The sequence below is a fragment of the Lemur catta genome, chromosome 1 (genome assembly GCF_020740605.2).
Source record: "Lemur catta isolate mLemCat1 chromosome 1, mLemCat1.pri, whole genome shotgun sequence".
NCBI lineage: Eukaryota > Metazoa > Chordata > Mammalia > Primates > Lemuridae > Lemur > Lemur catta.
Genome location: NC_059128.1, coordinates 1,357,295 through 1,378,878, shown reverse-complemented (window position 1 = coordinate 1,378,878; position 21,584 = coordinate 1,357,295). Strand labels below are relative to the sequence as shown.

The 21,584-nt window shown below is 65.2% G+C and overlaps 2 protein-coding genes across 2 annotated transcripts in view; one reads left to right on the top strand and one right to left on the bottom strand.

The window, feature by feature from the left end:
* PLD4 (phospholipase D family member 4) overlaps positions 1–864 on the top strand; it is a 6,468-nt gene extending 5,604 nt beyond the window's left edge. Inside the window, exons 6-7 of the mRNA XM_045569473.1 lie at positions 1–84; positions 774–864. The exon at positions 1–84 is cut by the window's left edge and continues 57 nt beyond it. Of these exons, the coding sequence (XP_045425429.1) occupies positions 1–84; positions 774–864 (175 nt within the window). The remainder of the gene's footprint in view (positions 85–773) is intronic.
* A 1,527-nt stretch (positions 865–2,391) lies between these two features.
* Positions 2,392–20,840, bottom strand: AHNAK2 (AHNAK nucleoprotein 2). The gene is made up of 6 exons (XM_045568778.1): positions 20,785–20,840; positions 20,031–20,132; positions 19,069–19,219; positions 18,603–18,787; positions 17,349–18,521; positions 2,392–17,306 (listed from the first exon to the last, which is right to left on the bottom strand). Exons 2-6 carry the CDS (start codon positions 20,043–20,045, stop codon positions 3,054–3,056), a joined length of 15,777 nt encoding a protein of 5,258 aa, XP_045424734.1. The 5' UTR covers positions 20,046–20,132; positions 20,785–20,840; the 3' UTR covers positions 2,392–3,053.
* Positions 20,841–21,584: the final 744 nt, after the last annotated feature.

Below are 21,584 nucleotides of genomic sequence, written 5' to 3'. Positions count from 1 at the left end.
GCTCAGGGACGGGGCAGGGGCAGCTGTGCTCCAGGACCCAGATTCCGGTGCCATGGACTCAGGGGTTGTGGGGAAGCCAGAGCCGTGAGACCAAGGCTGGAAGGGGCCACAGGCCAGGGGACGAGGGGTGGGGTGCAGGAGATGAGGGGTGGGGTGCAGGCCAGGGGACGTGGGGTGGGGTGCAGGAGATGAGGGGTGGGGTGCAGGCCAGGGGACGAGGGGTGGGGTGCAGGACGACCACCAAGTGCAGCTCCTAATGCGTTGCAAGTGCGGGTGCGTGGAGGGGTCCCCAGGGGGCGGGGCAGGTGGGCAGAGGGGACCCCAGGCCAAGGGGGCGGGGCGAGCGCACGAAGGAGACGCAGGGCTGAGGGGGCGGGGCGGGGGCCCTGCACGGCCTCTGGAGTCCGGGGAGCTGGTCTGCAGGGGCTGTGCTTGACCAAGCCAAGCTGCACGCCCTGTGCCTCCCATCCCCCGCCCAGGCCCCAGCACCCTCTAGGGCTGCACGTGGCTTGCTGGCTGGGTCTTGGCCCTGCACGGGAAAGTCTAGGCCGTGTTCCAGCAGGACTCCCAGCTCTGGCGACTGGGACAACAGCCTGGTGGCCCTAAGAAGTGAAAGGCCTGTTTCCACACACTTGGGGTCTGGCCACTGCACCTCGGTCGCAGCCTCAAAGGCCGGCTCCAAAGCAGACCCCCTCCTAGGGAAGCCCCCGCTTGACAGGGCTTGGGAGACCCCAGAAGGGCGCCATGATGTGGCTCCTTCTGGGCCGGAGCAGACAGACTCGAATGGCCCCTGTGACCCCCGGTCCTCACGCCCTCGTGTGCCCTGGCCTTGGGCGTGCGCAGGACCTGTGCCACACGCTGTAACCAATATAGTGCCCAGAAGCAATGGCGTGTCCCTCCCGTGATCACGTGACACGAGATTGCGACTTCATCCTGCCAGAAGTCTGTCCCTTGCTGGCCTTGACAAAGTGAGCTGCTGGGCTGCGGATTGTCCTAAGGAGACGCCCACGAGGCTGGGCACTGGGGTGGCCTGCAGCCCCCAGCCAGCGGGAGACCAAGGCCTGGGATGACCAGGGTCATCCAGTCTGAACTGAGCAGGGACAGCAGCAACAGGCGCTTCCGAAGCGGTGCCTTCCCCGGCCAAGCGGCAGAAGAGACCAGAGGCCCAGATGACACCTCGATGGTGGCCTGAGGTCCCTGAGCACAGCAAGGCCATGTTGGGTTCCTGATGGTCACAAACTGGGAGATCATAAATGTGTGTTGTTTTAAGCCACTAATTTGTGGTGCTACCCTTACACGGCACAGACGACTCAAACACAAGAGAACCGAGGCCACATGGGAATCCCACATGGTGCGACAGCTGCCCCTGGCCTCCAGCACCCAGGTCGCACTACCCCAAGCCCCCACTGCAGGCTCAGACAGGGACAAAGGCCCTGTGGGACCAGGCGGCCCCCCACTGCGGTGCTCCCGGGCTGAGCTCTCCAGGTGTGTCCGGCACGCGGGCCGCAGTGGAGGCAGGAATCCTGGGCCGGGAGAGGCCGCGGCCTCGCTTGACCGTGATGAAGGCCCACTGACCCCCTTCTTCTCTTCCCCACTCATGAGCACCCAGGGGGCCCCGTGTGAGTTCCCTGTCCCCTAACTTGGGTGACCTTCCCAGCCAGCCACAGCGAAAGGCACAGATGCCATGGTGGCACAGGGCAAGGACCCAGCTCTCCCCCCAGCACACGCTCCTGCACCCACGGCCGCCACCCTCGGTTCCCGCTCGGGGCAGCACAGGCAGTGGGGCCACAGTGCTCCAGAGGTGCTTTGCAGCCCAGCGCCTGTCTCACACCCACAGCCAGGACAGCAGCCACCGTCCCCAGGGACGAGGAGCGCTCACTGCTGGTAGCCCGGCCAGGCCAGGTCCCAGCCACCCGCTCAGAACGCGGCACGCAGGGAGCTCGGTGGGCAGGGGAGGGGTAGCCGAGGGGGTGTAAGGCCCTAGGAACCCCCTGCAACCTCACTCTGCCACCCACGTGGGTTCGCCTCCCGTGGGCTGCCCAGGAGGAGGGCCGTGGTGACGAAGGGAGCTTCTGAGCACGGCCCTAAACATGGCCACGGCCCGCTCTGGGCTGTCCCTGCTCCGCACTGCGCCCTCGTCCCCCTGGGGGCAGGGGGAGGGCTGTGTGTCCCTAACACACCGTGGACTTGGCCCTGTCTCCTTCCCCGTCGTCTCCCTCCTAGGCTCCGGCTCTGCGGAGGATCTGGACCCAGAGGTGACCACACAGGCACTGTGACGTCCCCTGCCTGTTCTCCAGAGCAGCTGGGTCGAGGCCGGGAGTGTGGGGGAGGGCAAGGCCCTGGTGGGCTCCAGCCCTGGAACAAAAGACCCGGCAGCCTCCGCTGTGGGACACGTCACTTCCTTTATTGCCCATCCAGGGACCCGCTGAGCCCGTCCCGTCCGCAGTCGGGCCGCAGCGTGCACGTCGGGGCGCGGGGCTGCAGCGTGCGGCCGTGCACACTGGACAGGTGCCGGCAGGCAGGTGGACACGTGCAGCCGTCCCACCCTCTGCCGCTGGCCCCGCCCACTGTCGCGGCCTGTGAGTGTCACCACACGAAGCATCCCGCGGCTGCCCTTAGAGAGACGCTCGCTCGGAGGGGGAAGCGTAGTAGCAGGAAGGAGGGTTTCCCGGGGCGCCCGTACCCTGCCTGAAATAGGAAAACCACATCTGCCAGGAAGCAGCAGCAGCAGCAGCAGGACAGACGTGACCAGGAACTACCGCCACACCGCAGCCACCCCAGCCCTTTCCTCGGAGAAGCAGCCATGTTCTCACGGGCAGTACGGACAGGTCTCTTGAAGCTTGTCTAGCGGAGACCCCAAGACGTCCCCGTCGTCGGCACCAAGAGCGCCATTGTGCCAGGGCGATCCTGCCCTGGGGAGGTCAGGCCGTGTTCTTTGCTCCCCGGGCCCTGGGGGAGCCGGGCACGTCTTTGGTTCCGCGTCAGGAGGGCCATGCAGGGACGGGGGGGGTCTGCTCTCTGACTCGGTCTGTCTGTGTCTCCGTGCTGACAGGTCACACCTCGTGGCCTTCCCGTGGTGGTGGTCTGGGCACAGAGGCATCGCCAGGCGTGTCGTCCTGCTCCGGCAGGGTTGGCTCCGTCCCTGGTGCCGCCGCCACCAGCTCCTGCTCGTCCTTCTCGTCGGGGGAGAAGCTCTCTCGGGCGTCAAAAAAGGTGACTGTTTCTTCGTGGAGTTTTTGCTCTGCCGGGCCCGCCTCCTCCTCAGTGCTTTTGCCTTTCTTGGCCGGGGAAGAGGAGAACCCTAACTTGGGAAACCGGAACCAGCCTGCCCTCTCCTGCTTTCTGGGCAGCTCCGCGTCCGGCCGCGCCTGGGGCTGTGTCTCCGCGGGGACAGGGCTCCGGACGCCCTCTTTGGAGTCAGCGCTTGTCTCCTCGACGGAAGAAGAAAAGCCAATGTTTGGAAGCCAAGACCAGAGCAGACCCGGTTTTTTACTTTCCGGTCTCTCTGTCGGAGCCCTGCCTCCGTCTGCCAGCGGCGTGGCTGCGTCTCGGCCGTGGTCAGGGGGAAACTCCAGAATCTCTGCTGGCTCCTCATCCAAACAGCTGTCTGCGAGCTGGTGGCCAGAAGGGACTTCCAGGGTGAGTGTCTGTGGTCCCGGTGCGCCGGCACTGGGGGAGATGATCTCGAATGGCTCCCCGGTGTCGGGCTGCAGCTCTCCAGGGACGGGGTCTGCTCCCGGGGAGGCTTGTGTGGCAGCCTCTTCCAAGCCCTCTCGTGTCACTGCGTGTGCCGCAGCTTGCGTTTCGGGCTCCGGGATTTTCACCTTTAGCAAGGAAAACCCGTAAGCAGGTGTTTGAATCTTGGACACAGGGATCTCTGACTCCCGCACGATCTGAGTGGAGAAAGCCCGGGGCTTCGGGAGGTCTGCGACCTCTGGCGTCACCCTGCTGTGTATGGTGACCTCTTGACTCTCAGCCTGCGCACCCTGGATGTGCACTCTGACCTTAGAAATTGGGGGAGCCGCCAAGGAGAGGTCGAGGCCCGCAGGCTGCTCCCCGGGGCCCCCGGCGCCTGCCTTCAGGATGCTGGCTTCCCACGGCCCCGGGCTCTCCCCGCCGAGGGCCCCACCGGCGCCGGGCTCCGGACACTGCACCTCCTTCACGGTGGGGATGAAGACGTCGGCCTCCGCGCCGGGGCCGGGGAAGGAGAACCGCGGCACCTTGAACTTGGGGAATCTGACGGTTAGCACGGAGTCTTCCCAGAGCTGATTCGTGTTAACTACGGAAATCTGGGACGGCACGTCGGTGCTTGAAGCTTTCAGCCTAAGAGGCCCCTCCAGCTGGGAAGACCGTTCCCCTGTCGTCACCTCCACCCTGGCAAGGTCTCGCTCTCCTGGCGTGGGAACAGGAGTCCCGCCTGCTTCTCCTGGAGGAGCCCGGCTCTCTGGGAGTCCCGGGCCAGCCGTCACAAGTGGGAGGGAGCCTTCGGCTGGCGGGACCCTGGCCCTGGAAGGGGAAAGATCGGCCTCGGGCCTCCCAGGGCTGGGGAGGACCAGCTGCGAGCCTGTGCCGCCAGGATCCTGCCCGAGGACACCTGTGGACAGTTTGCTCTCAGAAGCTGTCACAGCTGCTTCTGCTTCTGGGGGCCGCAGGGACGCGCTGTCCCCCAGGCATGAGGCAGGACCCAGGAGCTCCTTGGCTCCAGCTGCAGCCACTTCCTGCTTCCCGGCCCCGCCCCTGTCCCGGGAGGAGCGCCCGAAGCGGGGCATGCGGAGCGTGGGCATCTTAAACCAGCGCCCCTGGGAGTCCACGGCCATCCCCCCCGCGGCGGCCTCCTCCTCTGGACTTGCCACGGCGGGGGCGGACAGCTGCAGGGGCTCTTCCGTTGCAGGGCTAGGAGGGGACGGGACCCGGAAACACTCTGCCCCGTGTGCGGCTCCCTCATGAACCGCTGCCTTGGGGACGGAAAACCCAAACTTAGGTTTATGGAACTTAGGAAAAGTCACATGACTGTGAGAAGCCGGAATCGTGGCATACTCCAGGCCAGCGCCACTATCAGGGGGGGACACTGGAACCCCGTCACGAGGCTGCCGGTCACCGGAGCGATCTGTGCTGTGAGGGCCAACGTCAGCGTCGCACCCACGGGAAGGCTCCAGGGAAGGCTGAGGGGACAACACGGCCCAGGGCGCAGTCACCTGGTACTTCGTGAGAGTGACGGCCGCACTGGGAGTGTACACGCAGGACTCGCCCAGGGCAGCCGAGAGGTCAAGCCGGGAAGAAGGAAACCCGGCCAGCGTGAAGGTGGGGCCCAGCGCCGGGGGGTCCCCCGAAGCCTGAGCTGGTCCCGGCAGCTCAGGGCTCTGCGTCTCTGCGGGGGCCGCCAAGGCAGCGCTGGGCACACGTCCCACCGACTGGTCACCAGCAGCCACGGAGTCTTTGGGAGTTTTGGCACCAGAAGAAAACAAACTGGAAACTTTGAAATGGGATTTCCTAACTTTGATTATCTCCGGATCTTTTCTAACATAACCACGAAAGCTACGGTCAATACTGGGATCAGGAAGATGATACTCCAGAGCGACACCTGAGTCCATTTCACCTACATTGGAAGTAGGCTCAGGGGAGAACACGCTGCCCACTCCGTCAGACGTGACCACGGAAACTTCATAGGATGAAGATCCAGAAATCACCACACTGTCGCCTGAGAATCCCGACCTGGACAGCTTGAACTTGCTATCTTTGGTGTCCACGTCCTTGTCACCCAGGGACAGGTCCCCCTCCAGCCGCACGGGCTCCAGCTTGACACCGGGCGCCTGGACGTCCACCTCTGCTCCGGACACAGACACGTCCTCGTCGGGGGCGGTCACCTGCCCCTTGGGGCCTTTCAGGTCCAGCTTGGGACACCTGATGTCCACCGGGGGGCCCTTGATGTCCACCTTGGGCATCTTGAAGCTGGGCATCTGCACCTTGGGCAGGTGGCCCTTGAGGCCGGCTCCAGACGCCTGTGCCGCCATGTCTGCCTGGGGCACCTGGCCCTCCGGGAGTTTGACGTCCACCTGGCCAGCCTGGACCTCCAGGTCGGCGCTGGGGAGCTGAATGGTAAGGTCACTGGTCTTGAGGTCGCCCTGGACGGAGGGGAGGTACACGTCGGCCTCCACCTTGGGCGCGGACACTTCCAGCGAGGCCTCAATGGACTTGCCGGGGGCCGACACCCCGAAGGACAGCAACTTGAACTTGGGCATCTTGAACGTGCTGTCTTTGGCGGCCACGTCCTTGTCGCCCAGGGACAGGTCCCCCTCAGGCCGCACGGGCTTCAGCTTGGCACTGGGCGCCTGGACGTACACCTCCGCTCCGGACACAGACACGTCCAAGTCGGGGGCGGTCACCTGCCCCTTGGGGCCTTTCAGGTCCAGCTTGGGGCCCTTCACGTCCACCTGGGGGCCCTTGATGTCCACCTTAGGCATCTTGAAACTGGGTATCTGCACCGTGGGCAGGTGGCCCTTGAGGCTGGCTCCAGACGCCTGTGCCGCCATGTCTGCCTCGGGCATCTGGCCCTCTGGTAGTTTGACGTCCGCCTGGTCAGCCTGGACCTCCAGGTCGGCACTGGGGAGGTGAATGCTCAGGTCACTGGTCTTGAGGTCACCCAGGACGGAGGGCAGAGACACGTCAGCCTCCATCTTGGGCGCGGACACATCCAGCGAGGCCTCGATCGACTTGCCGAGGGCTGACACCCCGAAGGATGGCATCTTGAACTTGGGCATCTTGAACGTGCTGTCTTTGGCGGCCACGTCCTTGTCGCCCAGGGACAGGTCCCCTTCCAGCTCCACGGGCCCCACCTTGGCACTGGGCGCCTGGACGTCTACCTCCATGCCAGGCACGGACACAGGCACATCAAAATCGGGGGTGGTCACCTGCCCCTTGGGGCCTTTCAGGTCCAGCTTGGGGCCCTTCACGTCCACCTGGGGGCCCTTGATGTCCACCTTGGGCATCTTGAAGCTGGGCATCTGCACCTTGGGCAGGTGGCCCTTGAGGCCGGCTCCAGACGCCTGTGCCGCCACGTGTGCCTCGGGCACCTCACCCTCCGGGAGTTTGACGCCCACCTGGCCAGCCTGGACCTCCAGGTCAGCGCTGGGGAGCTGAATGGTAAGGTCACTGGTCTTGAGGTCGCCCTGGACGGAGGGCAGGGACACGTCGGCCTCCATCTTGGGCACGGACACATCCAGCGAGGCCTCGATCGACTTGCCGGGGGCCGACACCCCGAAGGATGGCATCTTGAACTTGGGCATCTTGAACTTGCTCTCTTTGGTGGCCACGTGCTTGTCACCCAGGGACAGGTCCCCGTCCAGCTGCACGGGCTCCAGCTTGGCACCAGGCGCCTGGACGTCCACCTCCACTCCACAGACAGACACGTCCACATCGGGGACGGTCACCTGCCCCTTGAGGCCTTTCAGGTCCAGCTTGGGGCCCTTCACGTCCACCTGGGGGCCCTTGATGTCCACCTTGGGCATCTTGAAGCTGGGCATCTGCACCTTGGGCAGGTGGCCCTTGAGGCCGGCTCCAGACGCCTGTGCCGCCACGTCTGCCTCGGGCACCTCACCCTCCGGGAGTTTGACGCCCACCTGGCCAGCCTGGACCTCCAGGTCAGCGCTGGGGAGCTGAATGGTAAGGTCACTGGTCTTGAGGTCGCCCTGGACGGAGGGCAGGGACACGTCGGCCTCCATCTTGGGCACGGACACATCCAGCGAGGCCTCGATCGACTTGCCGGGGGCCGACACCCCGAAGGATGGCATCTTGAACTTGGGCATCTTGAACTTGCTCTCTTTGGTGGCCACGTGCTTGTCACCCAGGGACAGGTCCCCGTCCAGCTGCACGGGCTCCAGCTTGGCACCAGGCGCCTGGACGTCCACCTCCACTCCACAGACAGACACGTCCACATCGGGGACGGTCACCTGCCCCTTGAGGCCTTTCAGGTCCAGCTTGGGGCCCTTCATGTCCACCTGGGGGCCCTTGATGTCCACCTTGGGCATCTTGAAGCTGGGCATCTGCACCTTGGGCAGGTGGCCCTTGAGGCTGGCTCCAGACGCCTGTGCCGCCATGTCTCCCTCGGGCACCTGGACCTCTGGGAGCTTGACGTCCGCCTGGCCAGCCTGGACCTCCAGGTCGGCGCTGGGGAGCTGAATGGTAAGGTCACTGGTCTTGAGGTCGCCCTGGACGGAGGGCAGGGACACGTCGGCCTCCACCTTGGGCGCGGACACTTCCAGCGATGCCTCGATGGACTTGCCGGGGGCCGACACCCCGAAGGACGGCATCTTGAACTTGGGCATCTTGAACTTGCTGTCTTTGGCGGCCACGTCCTTGTCGCCCAGGGACAGGTCCCCCTCCAGCTCCACGGGCCCCAGCTTGGCACTGGGCGCCTGGACGTCCACCTCCATGCCAGGCACGGACACAGACACCTCAACATCGGGGGCGGTCACCTGCCCCTTGGGGCCTTTCAGGTCCAGCTTGGGGCCCTTCACGTCCACCTGGGGGCCCTTGATGTCCACCTTGGGCATCTTGAAGCTGGGCATCTGCACCTTGGGCAGGTGGCCCTTGAGGCCGGCTCCAGACGCCTGTGCCGCCAAGTCTGCCTCGGGCACCTGGCCCTCCGGGAGTTTGACGCTCACCTGGCCAGCCTGGACCTCTAGGTCGGTGCTGGGGAGCTGAATGGTGAGGTCACTGGTCTTGAGGTCGCCCTGGACGGAGGGCAGAGACACGTCAGCCTCCATCTTGGGCGCGGACACATCCAGCGAGGCCTCGATTGACTTGCCGGGGGCCGACACCCCGAAGGATGGCATCTTGAACTTGGGCATCTTGAACTTGCTCTCTTTGGTGGCCGCGTCCTTGTCACCCAGGGACAGGTCCCCGTCCAGCCGCATGGGCTCCAGCTTGGCACCGGGCACCAGGACGTCCACCTCTACTCCAGAGACAGACACGTCCACGTCGGGGGCGGTCACCTGCCCCTTGGGGCCTTTCAGGTCCAGCTTGGGGCCCTTCACGTCCACCTGGGGGCCCTTGATGTCCACCTTGGGCATCTTGAAGCTGGGCATGTGCACCTTGGGCAGGTGGCCCTTGAAGCCGGCTCCAGACGCCTGTGCCGTCACGTCTGCCTCGGGCACCTCGCCCTCCGGGAGTTTGACGTCCACCTGGCCAGCCTGGACCTCCAGGTCGGGGCTCGGGAGCTGAATGGTGAGGTCACTGGTCGTCAGGTCGCCCTGGACGGAGGGCAGAGACACGTCGGCCTCCATCTTGGGCGCGGACACCTCCAGCGAGGCTTCAATGTACTTGCCGGGGGCCGATACCCCGAAGGACGGCATCTTGAACTTCGGCATCTTGAACTTGCTGTCTTTGGCGGCCATGTCCTTGGCGCCCAGGGACAAGTCCCCTTCCAGCCGCACAGGCTCCAGCTTGGCAGTGGACGCCTGGACGTCCACGTCCATGCCAGGCACGGAAACAGACACATCCACATCGGGGGCGGTCACCTGCCCCTCGGGGCCTTTCAGGTCCAGCCTGGGACCCCTCACGTCCACCTGGGGGCCCTTGATGTCCACCTTGGGCATCTTGAAGCTGGGCATCTGCACCTTGGGCAGGTGGCCCTTGAGGCCGGCTCCAGACGCCTGTGCTGCCATGTCTGCCTCGGGCACCTGGCCCTCTGGTAGTTTGACGTCCACCTGGCCAGCCTGGACCTCCAGGTCGGCGCTGGGGAGCTGAATGCTGAGGTCACTGGTCTTGAGGTCGCCCTGGATGGAGGGCAGGGACACGTCGGCCTCCATCTTGGGCACGGACACATCCAGCGAGGCCTCGATGGACTTGCCGGGGGCCGACACCCCGAAGGACGGCATCTTGAACTTGGGCATCTTGAACTTGCTGTCTTTGGCAGGCACTTCCTTGTCACCCACGGACAGGTCCCCCTCCAGCTCCACGGGCCCCAGCTTGGCAATGGGCGCTTGGATGTCCACCTCCGCTCCGGACACAGACACACACATGTCCACGTCGGGGGTGGTCACCTGCCCCTTTGGGCCTTTCAGGTCCAGCTTGGGGCCCTTCACGTCCACCTGGGGGCCCTTGATGTCCACCTTGGGCATCTTGAAGCTGGGCATCTGCACCTTGGGCAGGTGGCCCTTGAGGCTGGCTCCAGACGCCTGTGCCGCCAAGCCTCCCTCGGGCACCTGGACCTCTGGGAGCTTGACGTCCACCTGGCAAGCCTGGACCTCCAGGTCGGCGCTGGGGAGCTGAATGGTAAGGTCACTGGTCTTGAGGTCGCCCTGGATGGAGGGCAGGGACACGTCGGCCTCCACCTTGGGCGCGGACACTTCCAGTGATGCCTCGATGGACTTGCCGGGGGCCGACACCCCGAAGGACGGCATCTTGAACTTGGGCATCTTGAACTTGCTGTCTTTGGCGGCCACGTCCTTGTCGCCCAGGGACAGGTCCCCCTCCAGCTCCACGGGCCCCAGCTTGGCACTGGGCGCCTGGACGTCCACCTCCATGCCAGGCACGGACACAGACACATCAACATCGGGGGCGGTCACCTGCCCCTTGGGGCCTTTCAGGTCCAGCTTGGGGCCCTTCACGTCCACCTGGGGGCCCTTGATGTCCACCTTGGGCATCTTGAAGCTGGGCATCTGCACCTTGGGCAGGTGGCCCTTGAGGCCGGCTCCAGACGCCTGTGCCGCCACGTCTGCCTCGGGCAGCTGGCCCTCCGGGAGTTTGACGCTCAACTGGCCAGCCTGGACCTCCAGGTCGGTGCTGGGGAGCTGAAGGGTGAGGTCACTGGTCTTGAGGTCGCCCTGGACGGAGGGCAGAGACACGTCAGCCTCCATCTTGGGCGCGGACACATCCAGCGAGGCCTCGATCGACTTGCCGGGGGCCGACACCCCGAAGGATGGCATCTTGAACTTGGGCATCTTGAACTTGCTCTCTTTGGTGGCCACGTGCTTGTCACCCAGGGACAGGTCCCCGTCCAGCCGCATGGGCTCCAGCTTGGCACCGGGCGCCTGGACGTCCACCTCCATGCCAGGCACGGACACAGACACCTCAACATCGGGGGCGGTCACCTGCCCCTTGGGGCCTTTCAGGTCCAGCTTGGGGCCCTTCACATCCACCTGGGGGCCCTTGATGTCCACCTTGGGCATCTTGAAGCTGGGCATCTGCACCTTGGGCAGGTGGCCCTTGAGGCTGGCTCCAGACGCCTGTGCCGCCATGTCTCCCTTGGGCACCTGGCCCTCTGGTAGTTTGACGTCCGCCTGGCCAGCCTGGACCTCCAGGTCGGCGCTGGGGAGCTGAATGGTAAGGTCACTGGTCTTGAGGTCGCCCTGGACGGAGGGCAGGGACACGTCGGCCTCCACCTTGGGCGGGGACACTTCCAGCGATGCCTCGATGGACTTGCCAGGGGCCGACACCCCGAAGGACGGCATCTTGAACTTGGGCATCTTGAACTTGCTGTCTTTGGCGGCCACGTCCTTGTCGCCCAGGGACAGGTCCCCCTCCAGCTCCACGGGCCCCAGCTTGGCACTGGGCGCCTGGACGTCCACCTCCATGCCAGGCACGGACACAGACACCTCAACATCGGGGGCAGTCACCTGCCCCTTGGGGCCTTTCAGGTCCAGCTTGGGGCCCTTCACATCCACCTGGGGGCCCTTGATGTCCACCTTGGGCATCTTGAAGCTGGGCATCTGCACCTTGGGCAGGTGGCCCTTGAGGCCGGCTCCAGACGCCTGTGCCGCCATGTCTGCCTCGGGCACCTGGCCCTCCGGGAGTTTGACGCCCACCTGGCCAGCCTGGACCTCCAGGTCGGCGCTGGGGAGCTGAATGGTGAGGTCACTGGTCTTGAGGTCGCCCTGGACGGAGGGCAGGGACACGTCGGCCTCCTCCTTGGGGGCAGAAACTTCTAGCGAGGCCTCGATGGACTTACCGGGGGCCGACACCCCAAAGGACGGCATCTTCAACTTGGGCATCTTGAACTTGCTGTCTTTGGCGGCCACGTCCTTGTCGCCCAAGGACAGGTCCCCCTCCAGCCGCACGGGCTCCAGCTTGGCACTGGTCGCCTGGACGTCCACCTCCGCTCCGGACACGGAGACATCCACGTCAGGGGCGGTCACCTGCCCCTTGGGGCCTTTCAGGTCCAGCTTGGGGCCCTTCACGTCCACCTGGGGGCCCTTGATGTCCACCTTTGGCATCTTGAAGCTGGGCATCTGCACCTTGGGCAGGTGGCCCTTGAGGCTGGCTCCAGACTCCTGTGCCGCCATGTCTGCCTCGGACCCCTGGCCCTCTGGGAGCTTGACGTCCGCCTTGCCAGCCTGGACGTCCAGGGCGGCGCTGGGGAGCTGAATGCTGAGGTCACTGGTCTTGAGGTCGCCCTGGACGGAGGGCAGGGACATGTCGGCCTCCATCTTGGGCACGGACACTTCCAGCGATGCCTCGATGGACTTGCCGGGGGCCGACACCCCGAAGGATGGCATCTTGAACTTGGGCATCTTGAACTTGCTCTCTTTGGTGGCCACGTGCTTGTCACCCAGGGACAGGTCCCCGTCCAGCCGCATGGGCTCCAGCTTGGCACCGGGCGCCTGGACGTCCACCTCTACTCCAGAGACAGACACGTCCACGTCGGGGGCGGTCACCTGCCCCTTGGGGCCTTTCAGGTCCAGCTTGGGGCCCTTCACGTCCACCTGGGGGCCCTTGATGTCCACCTTCGGCATCTTGAAGCTGGGCATCTGCACCTTGGGCAGGTGGCCCTTGAGGCTGGCTCCAGACGCCTGTGCCGCCATGTCTCCCTTGGGCACCTGGCCCTCTGGTAGTTTGACGTCCGCCTGGCCAGCCTGGACCTCCAGGTCGGCGCTGGGGAGCTGAATGGTAAGGTCACTGGTCTTGAGGTCGCCCTGGATGGAGGGCAGGGACACGTCGGCCTCCACCTTGGGCGGGGACACTTCCAGCGATGCCTCGATGGACTTGCCAGGGGCCGACACCCCGAAGGACGGCATCTTGAACTTGGGCATCTTGAACTTGCTGTCTTTGGCGGCCACGTCCTTGTCGCCCAGGGACAGGTCCCCCTCCAGCTCCACAGGCCCCAGCTTGGCACCGGGCGCCTGGACGTCCACCTCCATGCCAGGCACGGACACAGACACCTCAACATCGGGGGCGGTCACCTGCCCCTTGGGGCCTTTCAGGTCCAGCTTGGGGCCCTTCACATCCAACTGGGGGCCCTTGATGTCCACCTTGGGCATCTTGAAGCTGGGCATCTGCACCTTGGGCAGGTGGCCCTTGAGGCCGGCTCCAGACGCCTGTGCCGCCATGTCTGCCTCGGGCACCTGGCCCTCCGGGAGTTTGACGCCCACCTGGCCAGCCTGGACCTCCAGGTCGGCGCTGGGGAGCTGAATGGTGAGGTCACTGGTCTTGAGGTCGCCCTGGACGGAGGGCAGGGACACGTCGGCCTCCTCCTTGGGGGCAGACACTTCTAGCGAGGCCTCGAAGGACTTACCGGGGGCCGACACCCCAAAGGACGGCATCTTCAACTTGGGCATCTTGAACTTGCTGTCTTTGGCGGCCACGTCCTTGTCGCCCATGGACAGGTCCCCCTCCAGCCGCCCGGGCTCCAGCTTGGCACTGGTCGCCTGGACGTCCACCTCCGCTCCGGACACGGAGACATCCACGTCAGGGGCGGTCACCTGCCCCTTGGGGCCTTTCAGGTCCAGCTTGGGGCCCTTCACGTCCACCTGGGGGCCCTTGATGTCCACCTTCGGCATCTTGAAGCTGGGCATCTGCACCTTGGGCAGGTGGCCCTTGAGGCTGGCTCCAGACTCCTGTGCCGCCATGTCTCCCTCGGGCCCCTGGCCCTCTGGGAGCTTGACGTCCGCCTTGCCAGCCTGGACCTCCAGGTCGGCGCTGGGGAGCTGAATGGTGAGGTCACTGGTCTTGAGGTCGCCCTGGACGGAGGGCAGGGACACGTCGGCCTCCATCTTGGGCGCGGACACTTCCAGCGATGCCTCGATGGACTTGCCGGGGGCCGACACCCCGAAGGACGGCATCTTGAACCTGGGCATCTTGAACTTGCTGTCTTTGGCGGGCACTTCCTTGTCACCCAGGGACAGGTCCCCCTCTAGCCGCATGGGCTCCATCTTGGCACCGGGCGCCTGGACGTCCACCTCCTCTCCGGGCACAGACACACACACGTCCACATCGGGGGTGGTCACCTGCCCCTTGGGGCCTTTCAGGTGCAGCTTCGTGCCCTTGACGTCCACCTGGGGGCCCTTCACGTCCACCTGGGGGCCCTTGATGTCCACCTTCGGCATCTTGAAGCTGGGCATCTGCACCTTGGGCAGGTGGCCCTTGAGGCTGGCTCCAGACACCTGTGCCGCCATGTCTGCCTCGGGCACCTGGCCCTCTGGGAGCTTGACGTCCACCTGGCCTGCCTGGACCTCCAGGTCGGCGCTGGGGAGCTGAATGGTAAGGTCACTGGTCTTGAGGTCACCCGGGACGGAGGGCAGAGACACGTCGGCCTCCACTTTGGGCGCGGACACTTCCAGCGAGGCCTCGATGGACTTGCCGGGGGCCGACACCCCGAAGGACGGCATCTTGAACTTCGGCATCTTGAATTTGCTGTCTTTGGTGGCTACGTCCTTGTCGCCCAGGGACAGGTCCCCCTCCAGCTCCACGGGCCCCAGCTTGGCACTGGGCACCTGGACGTCCACCTCCATGCCAGGCACGGACACAGACACCTCAACATCGGGGGCGGTCACCTGCCCCTTGGGGCCTTTCAGGTCCAGCTTGGGGCCCTTCACGTCCACCTGGGGGCCCTTGATGTCCACCTTGGGCATCTTGAAGCTGGGCATCTGCACCTTGGGCAGGTGGCCCTTGAGGCCGGCTCCAGACGCCTGTGCCGCCACCTCTGCCTCGGGCACCTGGCCCTCCGGGAGTTTGACGCTCACCTGGCCAGCCTGGACCTCCAGGTCGGGGCTCGGGAGCTGAATGGTGAGGTCACTGGTCGTCAGGTCGCCCTGGACGGAGGGCAGAGACACGTCGGCCTCCATCTTGGGCGCGGACACCTCCAGCGAGGCCTCAATGGACTTGCCTGGGGCCGATACCCCGAAGGACGGCATCTTGAACTTCGGCATCTTGAACTTGCTGTCTTTGGCGGCCACGTCCTTGGCGCCCAGGGACAAGTCCCCTTCCAGCCGCACAGGCTCCAGCTTGGCAGTGGGCGCCTGGACGTCCACGTCCATGCCAGGCACGGAAACAGACACATCCACATCCGGGGCGGTCACCTGCCCCTCGGGGCCTTTCAGGTCCAGCCTGGGACCCCTCACGTCCACCTGGGGGCCCTTGATGTCCACCTTGGGCATCTTGAAGCTGGGCATCTGCACCTTGGGCAGGTGGCCCTTGAGGCCGGCTCCAGACTCCTGTGCCGCCACGTCTGCCTCGGGCACCTGGCCCTCCGGGAGCTTGACGTCCACCTGGCCAGCCTGGACCGCAAGGTCGGCGCTGGGGAGCTCAATGGTGAGGTCACTGGTCTTGAGGTTGCCCTGGACGGAGGACAGGGACACGTCGGCCTCCACCTTGGGCGCAGACACTTCCAGCGAGGCCTCGATGGACTTGCCGGGGGCCGACACCCCGAAGGACGGCATCTTGAACTTGGGCATCTTGAACTTGCTGTCTTTGGCGGCCACGTCCTTGTCGCCCATGGACAGTTCCCCGTCCAGCCGCACGGGCTCCAGCTTGGCACCGGTCGCCTGGACGTCCTCCTCCGCTCCGGACACAGACACGTCCACGTCGGGGGCGGTCACCTGCCCCTTGGGGCCTTTCAGGTCCAGCTTGGGGCCCTTAACGTCCACCTGGGGGCCCTTGATGTCCACCTTGGGCATCTTGAAGCTGGGCATCTGCACCTTGGGCAGGTGGCCCTTGAGGCTGGCTCCAGATGCCTGTACCGCCACATCTGCCTCGGGCACCTGGCCCTCCGGGAGTTTGACGTCCACCTGGCCAGCCTGGACCTCCAGGTCGGCGCTGGGAAGCTGAATGGTAAGGTCACTTGTCTTGAGGTCGCCCTGCACGGAGGGCAGAGACACGTCGGCCTCCATGTTGGGCACGGACACATCCAGTGAGGCCTCGATGGACTTGCTGGTGGCCGACACCCCAAAGGACGGCATCTTGAACTTGGGCATCTTGAACTTGCTGTCTTTGGCGGCCACGTCCTTGTCGCCCAGGGACAGTTCCCCGTCCAGCCGCACGGGCTCCAGCTTGGCACCGGGCGCCTGGACGTCCACCTCCATGCCAGGCACGGACACAGACACATCCACATCGGGGGCGGTCACCTGCCCCTTGGGGCCTTTCACGTCCAGCCTGGGACCCCTGACGTCCACCTGGGGGCCCTTGATGTCCACCTTGGGCATCTTGAAGCTGGGCATCTGCACCTTGGGCAGGTGGCCCTTGAGGCCGGCTCCAGACGCCTGTCCCGCCACGTCTGCCTCGGGCACCTGGCCCTCCGGGAGCTTAACGTCCACCTGGCCAGCCTGGACCGCAAGGTCGGCGCTCGGGAGCTGAGTGGTGAGGTCACTGGTCTTGAGGTCACCCTGGACGGAGGGCAGGGACACGTCGGCCTCCACCTTGGGCGCGGACACTTCCAGCGAGGCCTCGATGGACTTGCCGGGGGCTGACACCCCAAAGGACGGCATCTTGAACTTGGGCATCTTGAACTTGCTGTCTTTGGCGGCCACGTCCTTGTCGCCCAGGGACAGGTCCCCCTCCAGCCGCACGGGCCCCAGCTTGGCACCGGGCGCCTGGACGTCCACCTCCGCTCCGGACACAGATACTTTTACGTCGCTGGCGGTCACCTGCCCCTTTGGTCCTTTCAGATCCAGCTTGGGGCCCTTGACGTCCACCTGGGGGCCCTTGATGTCCACCTTGGGCATCTTGAAGCTGGGCATCTGCACCTTGGGCAGGTGGCCCTTGAGGCCGGCTCCAGACGCCTGTACCGCCACATCTGCCTCGGGCACCTGGCCCTCCGGGAGCTGGACGTCCACCTGGCCAGCCTGTACCTCCAGGTCGGCGCTTGGGAGCTGAATGCTGAGGTCACTGCTCTTGAGGTCGCCCTGGACGGAGGGCAGGGACACGTCGGCCTCCATCTTGGGCGCGGACACTTCCAGCGAGGCCTCGATGGACTTGCCGGGGGCCGACACCCCAAAGGACGGCATCTTGATCTTGGGCATCTTGAACTTGCTATCTTTGGCGGCCACGTCCTTGTCCCCCAAGGTTATTTCTTGTTTTATTGTGTCTTTTTCTCCTTTTTTTTCTGTAATTTTTATTGTTTTTTGTTCTAGTCGAACAGCATGCACCTGTTCTTCCTCTCCCTCCCTGGGTTTGCCTCTGTCCCCTGTTGTGCCCACCGCGGCAGCTCCCTCCTGGCCCTCGTCCTTGTCCCAGGTATGCTTTGTCCTCACTGCCTTTGGCTCTTTGCTTGGTGACCACCCAAAGGACGGCATTTTGAACTTGTGCCCTTTTGGTTTTTCTTCTCTTCCCTCGTCCGTTCCTTCCTCTTGCGCCCCGCCTGTGCCCTGCATACCGGCCCCCCTGGGTCCCCCTGCCCCCTCATGGCCTGGCCCTGGTGTGATGGGCTCCGTGGCTGCCGGGTCCTCTGCTCCTCCCGCCGTGTCACTGTCAGGGCCAGTGCCTTCTGCACATGACACGGTCTGGCCTTTCCCCAGCTCTGGGGCAGTAGCGCCTCTTTCTTTCTCCAGAACTTTTTCTTTGGGAAATGTAAATTTGGGTGTCTTTAAATCTTGTATTCGGACCCGGATTTCCGGTGGGCCGATGTGAGTGCTGACTCCATCGGTCCCGTCCTGCAGGGACAGTCTGGCAACCCCCATTTCCAGGCCCCGCACCCCCTGTCCTTCCCTGTCCTGCCCCGTCCGAGGTCTCCTCTGTGGCAGAGCCTCCCCCTGGGGTGTCCGCTCCTTGGTTCTATGGAGTCTGGCTGAGGGACCTGCCTGTTCCCCGGGGGCTGCCAGGGCCTCTGTGGCCTGCTGGGTGCTCTGAGCCGCTGGCACCTGTGCTGCCCCCTCCTGCCTCCTGGAGTACGAGGCAGCCCCCGTGTCCTCCCGGCTGCCAGCCCTGGGCTCCGGGCCCGGGTGCCCTGCCGCAGAGGGGCCCTGCCCCGTGCCAGCCCTGAGCCTGAGGTTCAGGAAGCTGCTCCTGCGCTGGCTGCCTGGCGCTGCCTCCTGCTCCTGGTGCTCGGCCACGAGCTGGCCCTCCGTGTCTGTGCTCGTGGGGGACACGTCAGGCACGTCCCCGCGGTCGTGGGCCTCCGAAGAGCTGTGTGACCTCCGGGGTCCCGGCCGCCGCTTTCCTGTTATTGTGTGGAATTTGGGCCAGGAGAACCTGTCCCTCTGGGCCCGCCTGCCTCTCCCCACCCTGGGCTTGGCGATGAGTCTCTCTCGGTCCCCGTCTCCTTCCAGCGTCCTCGTGGGGGTCTCTTTGCTCTCGTCGGCGACGGCCTGGTCCTGAAACACAGGGAGAGGGGACTTGGTGCCGGGGCAGGTGGCCTCAGCCCCTGGCTCAGGGACGGGCGGGCTGGGGCTCACCTGCTTCTCCTCGCCCTCAGGGCCGCGCTGGGCGCCCCCGGTTCCCCGCTCCTCATCCTCGCGGGCCGGGAGTTTCCGTCTGATTTTGAACTGAACTTTGTACGGCTCTGAATACTGAAGGATTTTGAGAGCGTCTTCATATTTAATGTTGTCAAAGAACACGGTGGCGCTGAGCAGCTGGTCCCCTGGACGGAGGAAGAGCAGCCCGGCCTCAGTGCCCCTTTGCCCTCGCTGGGGAGGAGGCCCCGGGCGTGACTGCCACCTCTCGGCCCACAGCTCCCCCCGCCGAGCACCTGGGCATGTGGGGGCGTCACCCCGTCCCACCGGTGTGCAGAGGGGGGTCCCCAGCCTGGCGGCAGTTGGGCAGGGAGGCGAAGGGGATATTCGCAGCTGCAGGTGCGGCCCCCCCAGTGCCTCCCATGCTGGTCGGGGCGGCGGGGATTCCAGGGACAGGCTGGCCACACACCTTCTCTCAAGCTGAAGAGCTTGGCGGCCGAGGAGTCCTTCAGCACCTGTTTGACAAAGATACCCCGGTCCCCGCCGCCCGTGACACTGTAGCCGCTGGCTCCTGCCTCCACCTCTGTCTTCAGCGTCACCTCTGTGGCTTCCTGCACGGACTGCACACCAGGGCCGTGGTGAGCCTGCGCCGGTCCCACCACGGCATCACCGCGGGGGCCTGTGTCTCCTGAGCACGGGGACCCCACCTTCCTGCCCAGCACCCCGGGTAACACAGAGCGGGGCGCTGTCTCCTCTTCCCCACCCCCACCCTGCCAGGACATGGGGGCCGGCTGCCCCCGCCCAGGCCCGGCTCTGGCAGGCAGGGCGGCTCTGCCGCCCGCAGGCACAGCTCTCCCCACCCCCCGTGGCCCCCGCGCCTCTATCTCCACAAGTGCCCGGAGCAGCGACTGCACGCAGGGCACCGGGCGCCCCAGCCAGGGAGGGACACAGACGCACAGGAGAACACGGGACGCCGGGAGCTGCCAGCCAGGCCTCGGACAGACGGGGCCGTGTGTCCTGCAGAGCTGTTGGGCAGCTGGGGCCACCAAGGGGAGACAGGCTGCTTTGGTGGCGGCACGCCCTCCTCACCAGGAGCCGCCCCGTCTAGCACCTGCCCTGGCCACGTGGCCCGGGTGCTGCCTCGCCCCCTCACGCCATGGCCTGGGCCAGGAGACACGGTGTTTCCCTCGAGCAGATGAGAAAACCCGGGTCCACCTGGCCAGGAGTCTGGCTCCTCATCACTGGCGTGGAGGGAAAGGTCTGGAGCCCCCGCCCCTCCCCAGGCCTGACAAGGGGGACAAGAGCGCCCTCCACAGGGCACAAGGGCACAGGCCAGCCTCGTGCTCCTCCCCTTCCTGCTCGGCCCGGGCCCTCTGGCAGAAGCCGTGTGCAGGGGCACAGCTTGCTGGCCTCAGCTCCTGCCGTACCCACCTCTGGACGACTCATCCTGAAAAATGTCCGCGAGTCCCCTGAGTCCCACTTCCACCAGGATCTCCGTCTCCCCGAGGACACTTGCCGGCTCGGGGCGTCGTCCTGCAGTCACAAGTGTTGGTCGTTACTCCCCTGTCTGCGCCCAGGGCGGGGGACACAGGTAGGCGGGCACGGGGCCAGGAGACCTCAGTTCAGAGGGGCCCGGACCCTCCGAGGTGCAGCTGTGCGGGGAGGGTCTGTGTCCCTCCAGAGCCTTCCGCCAGGGACAGGCAGCTCTCAGCCCTCCTGCTTCCGCGCAGGGCCCGGCCCACGGCCCGCGGCTCTCACGGTAAACCCACCGCAACTGGGATTTTGTATGGAGGGAGATAAGAAAGAAAAGCCGTCCTTTCTAGAGGCAGCCCCGGGGCGCTGCGTCTCCCCCCCAGAGACAGTGTGCACGTCGCAGGGGTGCCTGTGTGCACACGTCCCATGCCCCCGAAATAGCCCCGCACGGGAGCAGGGAGTCCGCTGTCCGTCGGCACACGCATGTGCTCGTGAGAGCTGCGGGCTCTCCCTCTCCCTGTGTCCGAGCCAGGGGTAGGGAGAGAGGCCCGGGGGACACGGAGGAGCCAGCAGGACGTCGGGGCGGGCTGGGCAGTGTGGCTCTGCAGATGCACCTGTGAGCTGCCCCTGCAGGTGATGCGGGAGGAGACGGGGTGCCCAGGACCCCACACCTGGCCTCCCCCGGCCTGTGGGCTCTGCCTGGCAGGCTTACCTGGGGCCCAAAGTCAGCACCCTCAGCTGCGCATTCATAAACAGGTGAGGACCCCTGAGGCCGTGGCCGCAGGATCTCATCCACAGGCCCTGTGGTCACCTGGCAGGAGGGAAAAACCAAGTCACTTCCAGCCCCTCAGGCTCTCCCCGGCCCGGGAAAGGACGGGGCAGGGCACGAGGTGGACACACATCCTCCCTGGGCCTCACTTACAGAACGGTCATCTTCGGTTTCTGCGTCTGGCTCCTCGGGCTGCAGCTGTCGGCCAGACACTGTAGAGAGAGTGGCTGTCAGTGGACACGTGCAGGTGGCAGGACCAGATGGGGGACCTAGGGGCAGGGGCCCTGGAGAGTGTGTGCCCGTGGGCTGTGGGGTCCTGTCCTGGACGCTGGGCCTGGGAGCAAATGCAGGGTGCAGACAAGCCACAGCCGCTGGGCTGGAGAGGCTGTGACTTCAGAACAGAGAGCAGAGACTTGGGACAGATGTAGTCACAGAAATGTACTCAGCTAACACAAACAATAGCCACAGCCTGGGTGATAAGACTCCAGAGTTGCTACAATATATTATCTAAAATGCCCAGCGTTTAACAAGAAATCACAAGTCGTGCAAGAAACAAGAATATACGATCCAGGCCGGGCGCGGTGGCTCACGCCTGTAATCCTAGCACTCTGGGAGGCCGAGGTGGGTGGATCCTTTGAGCTCAGGGGTTTGAGACCAGCCTGAGCAGGAGCCAGACCCTGTCTCTACTAAAAATATAAATTATCTGGACAACTAAAAATATATATAGAAAAAATTAGCCGGGC

Bases quoted from the DNA above. Each gene is read 5' to 3' on its own strand.
- AHNAK2 (XM_045568778.1), bottom strand. The intron at 18,788-19,068 runs GTGTGTGGCCAG...TCCTCCGTCCAG, and splicing joins GCTCTTCAGCTTGAGAGAAG to GGGACCAGCTGCTCAGCGCC. The intron at 17,307-17,348 runs GTTCGACTAGAA...ACAGAAAAAAAA, and splicing joins AGGAAGAACAGGTGCATGCT to GGAGAAAAAGACACAATAAA.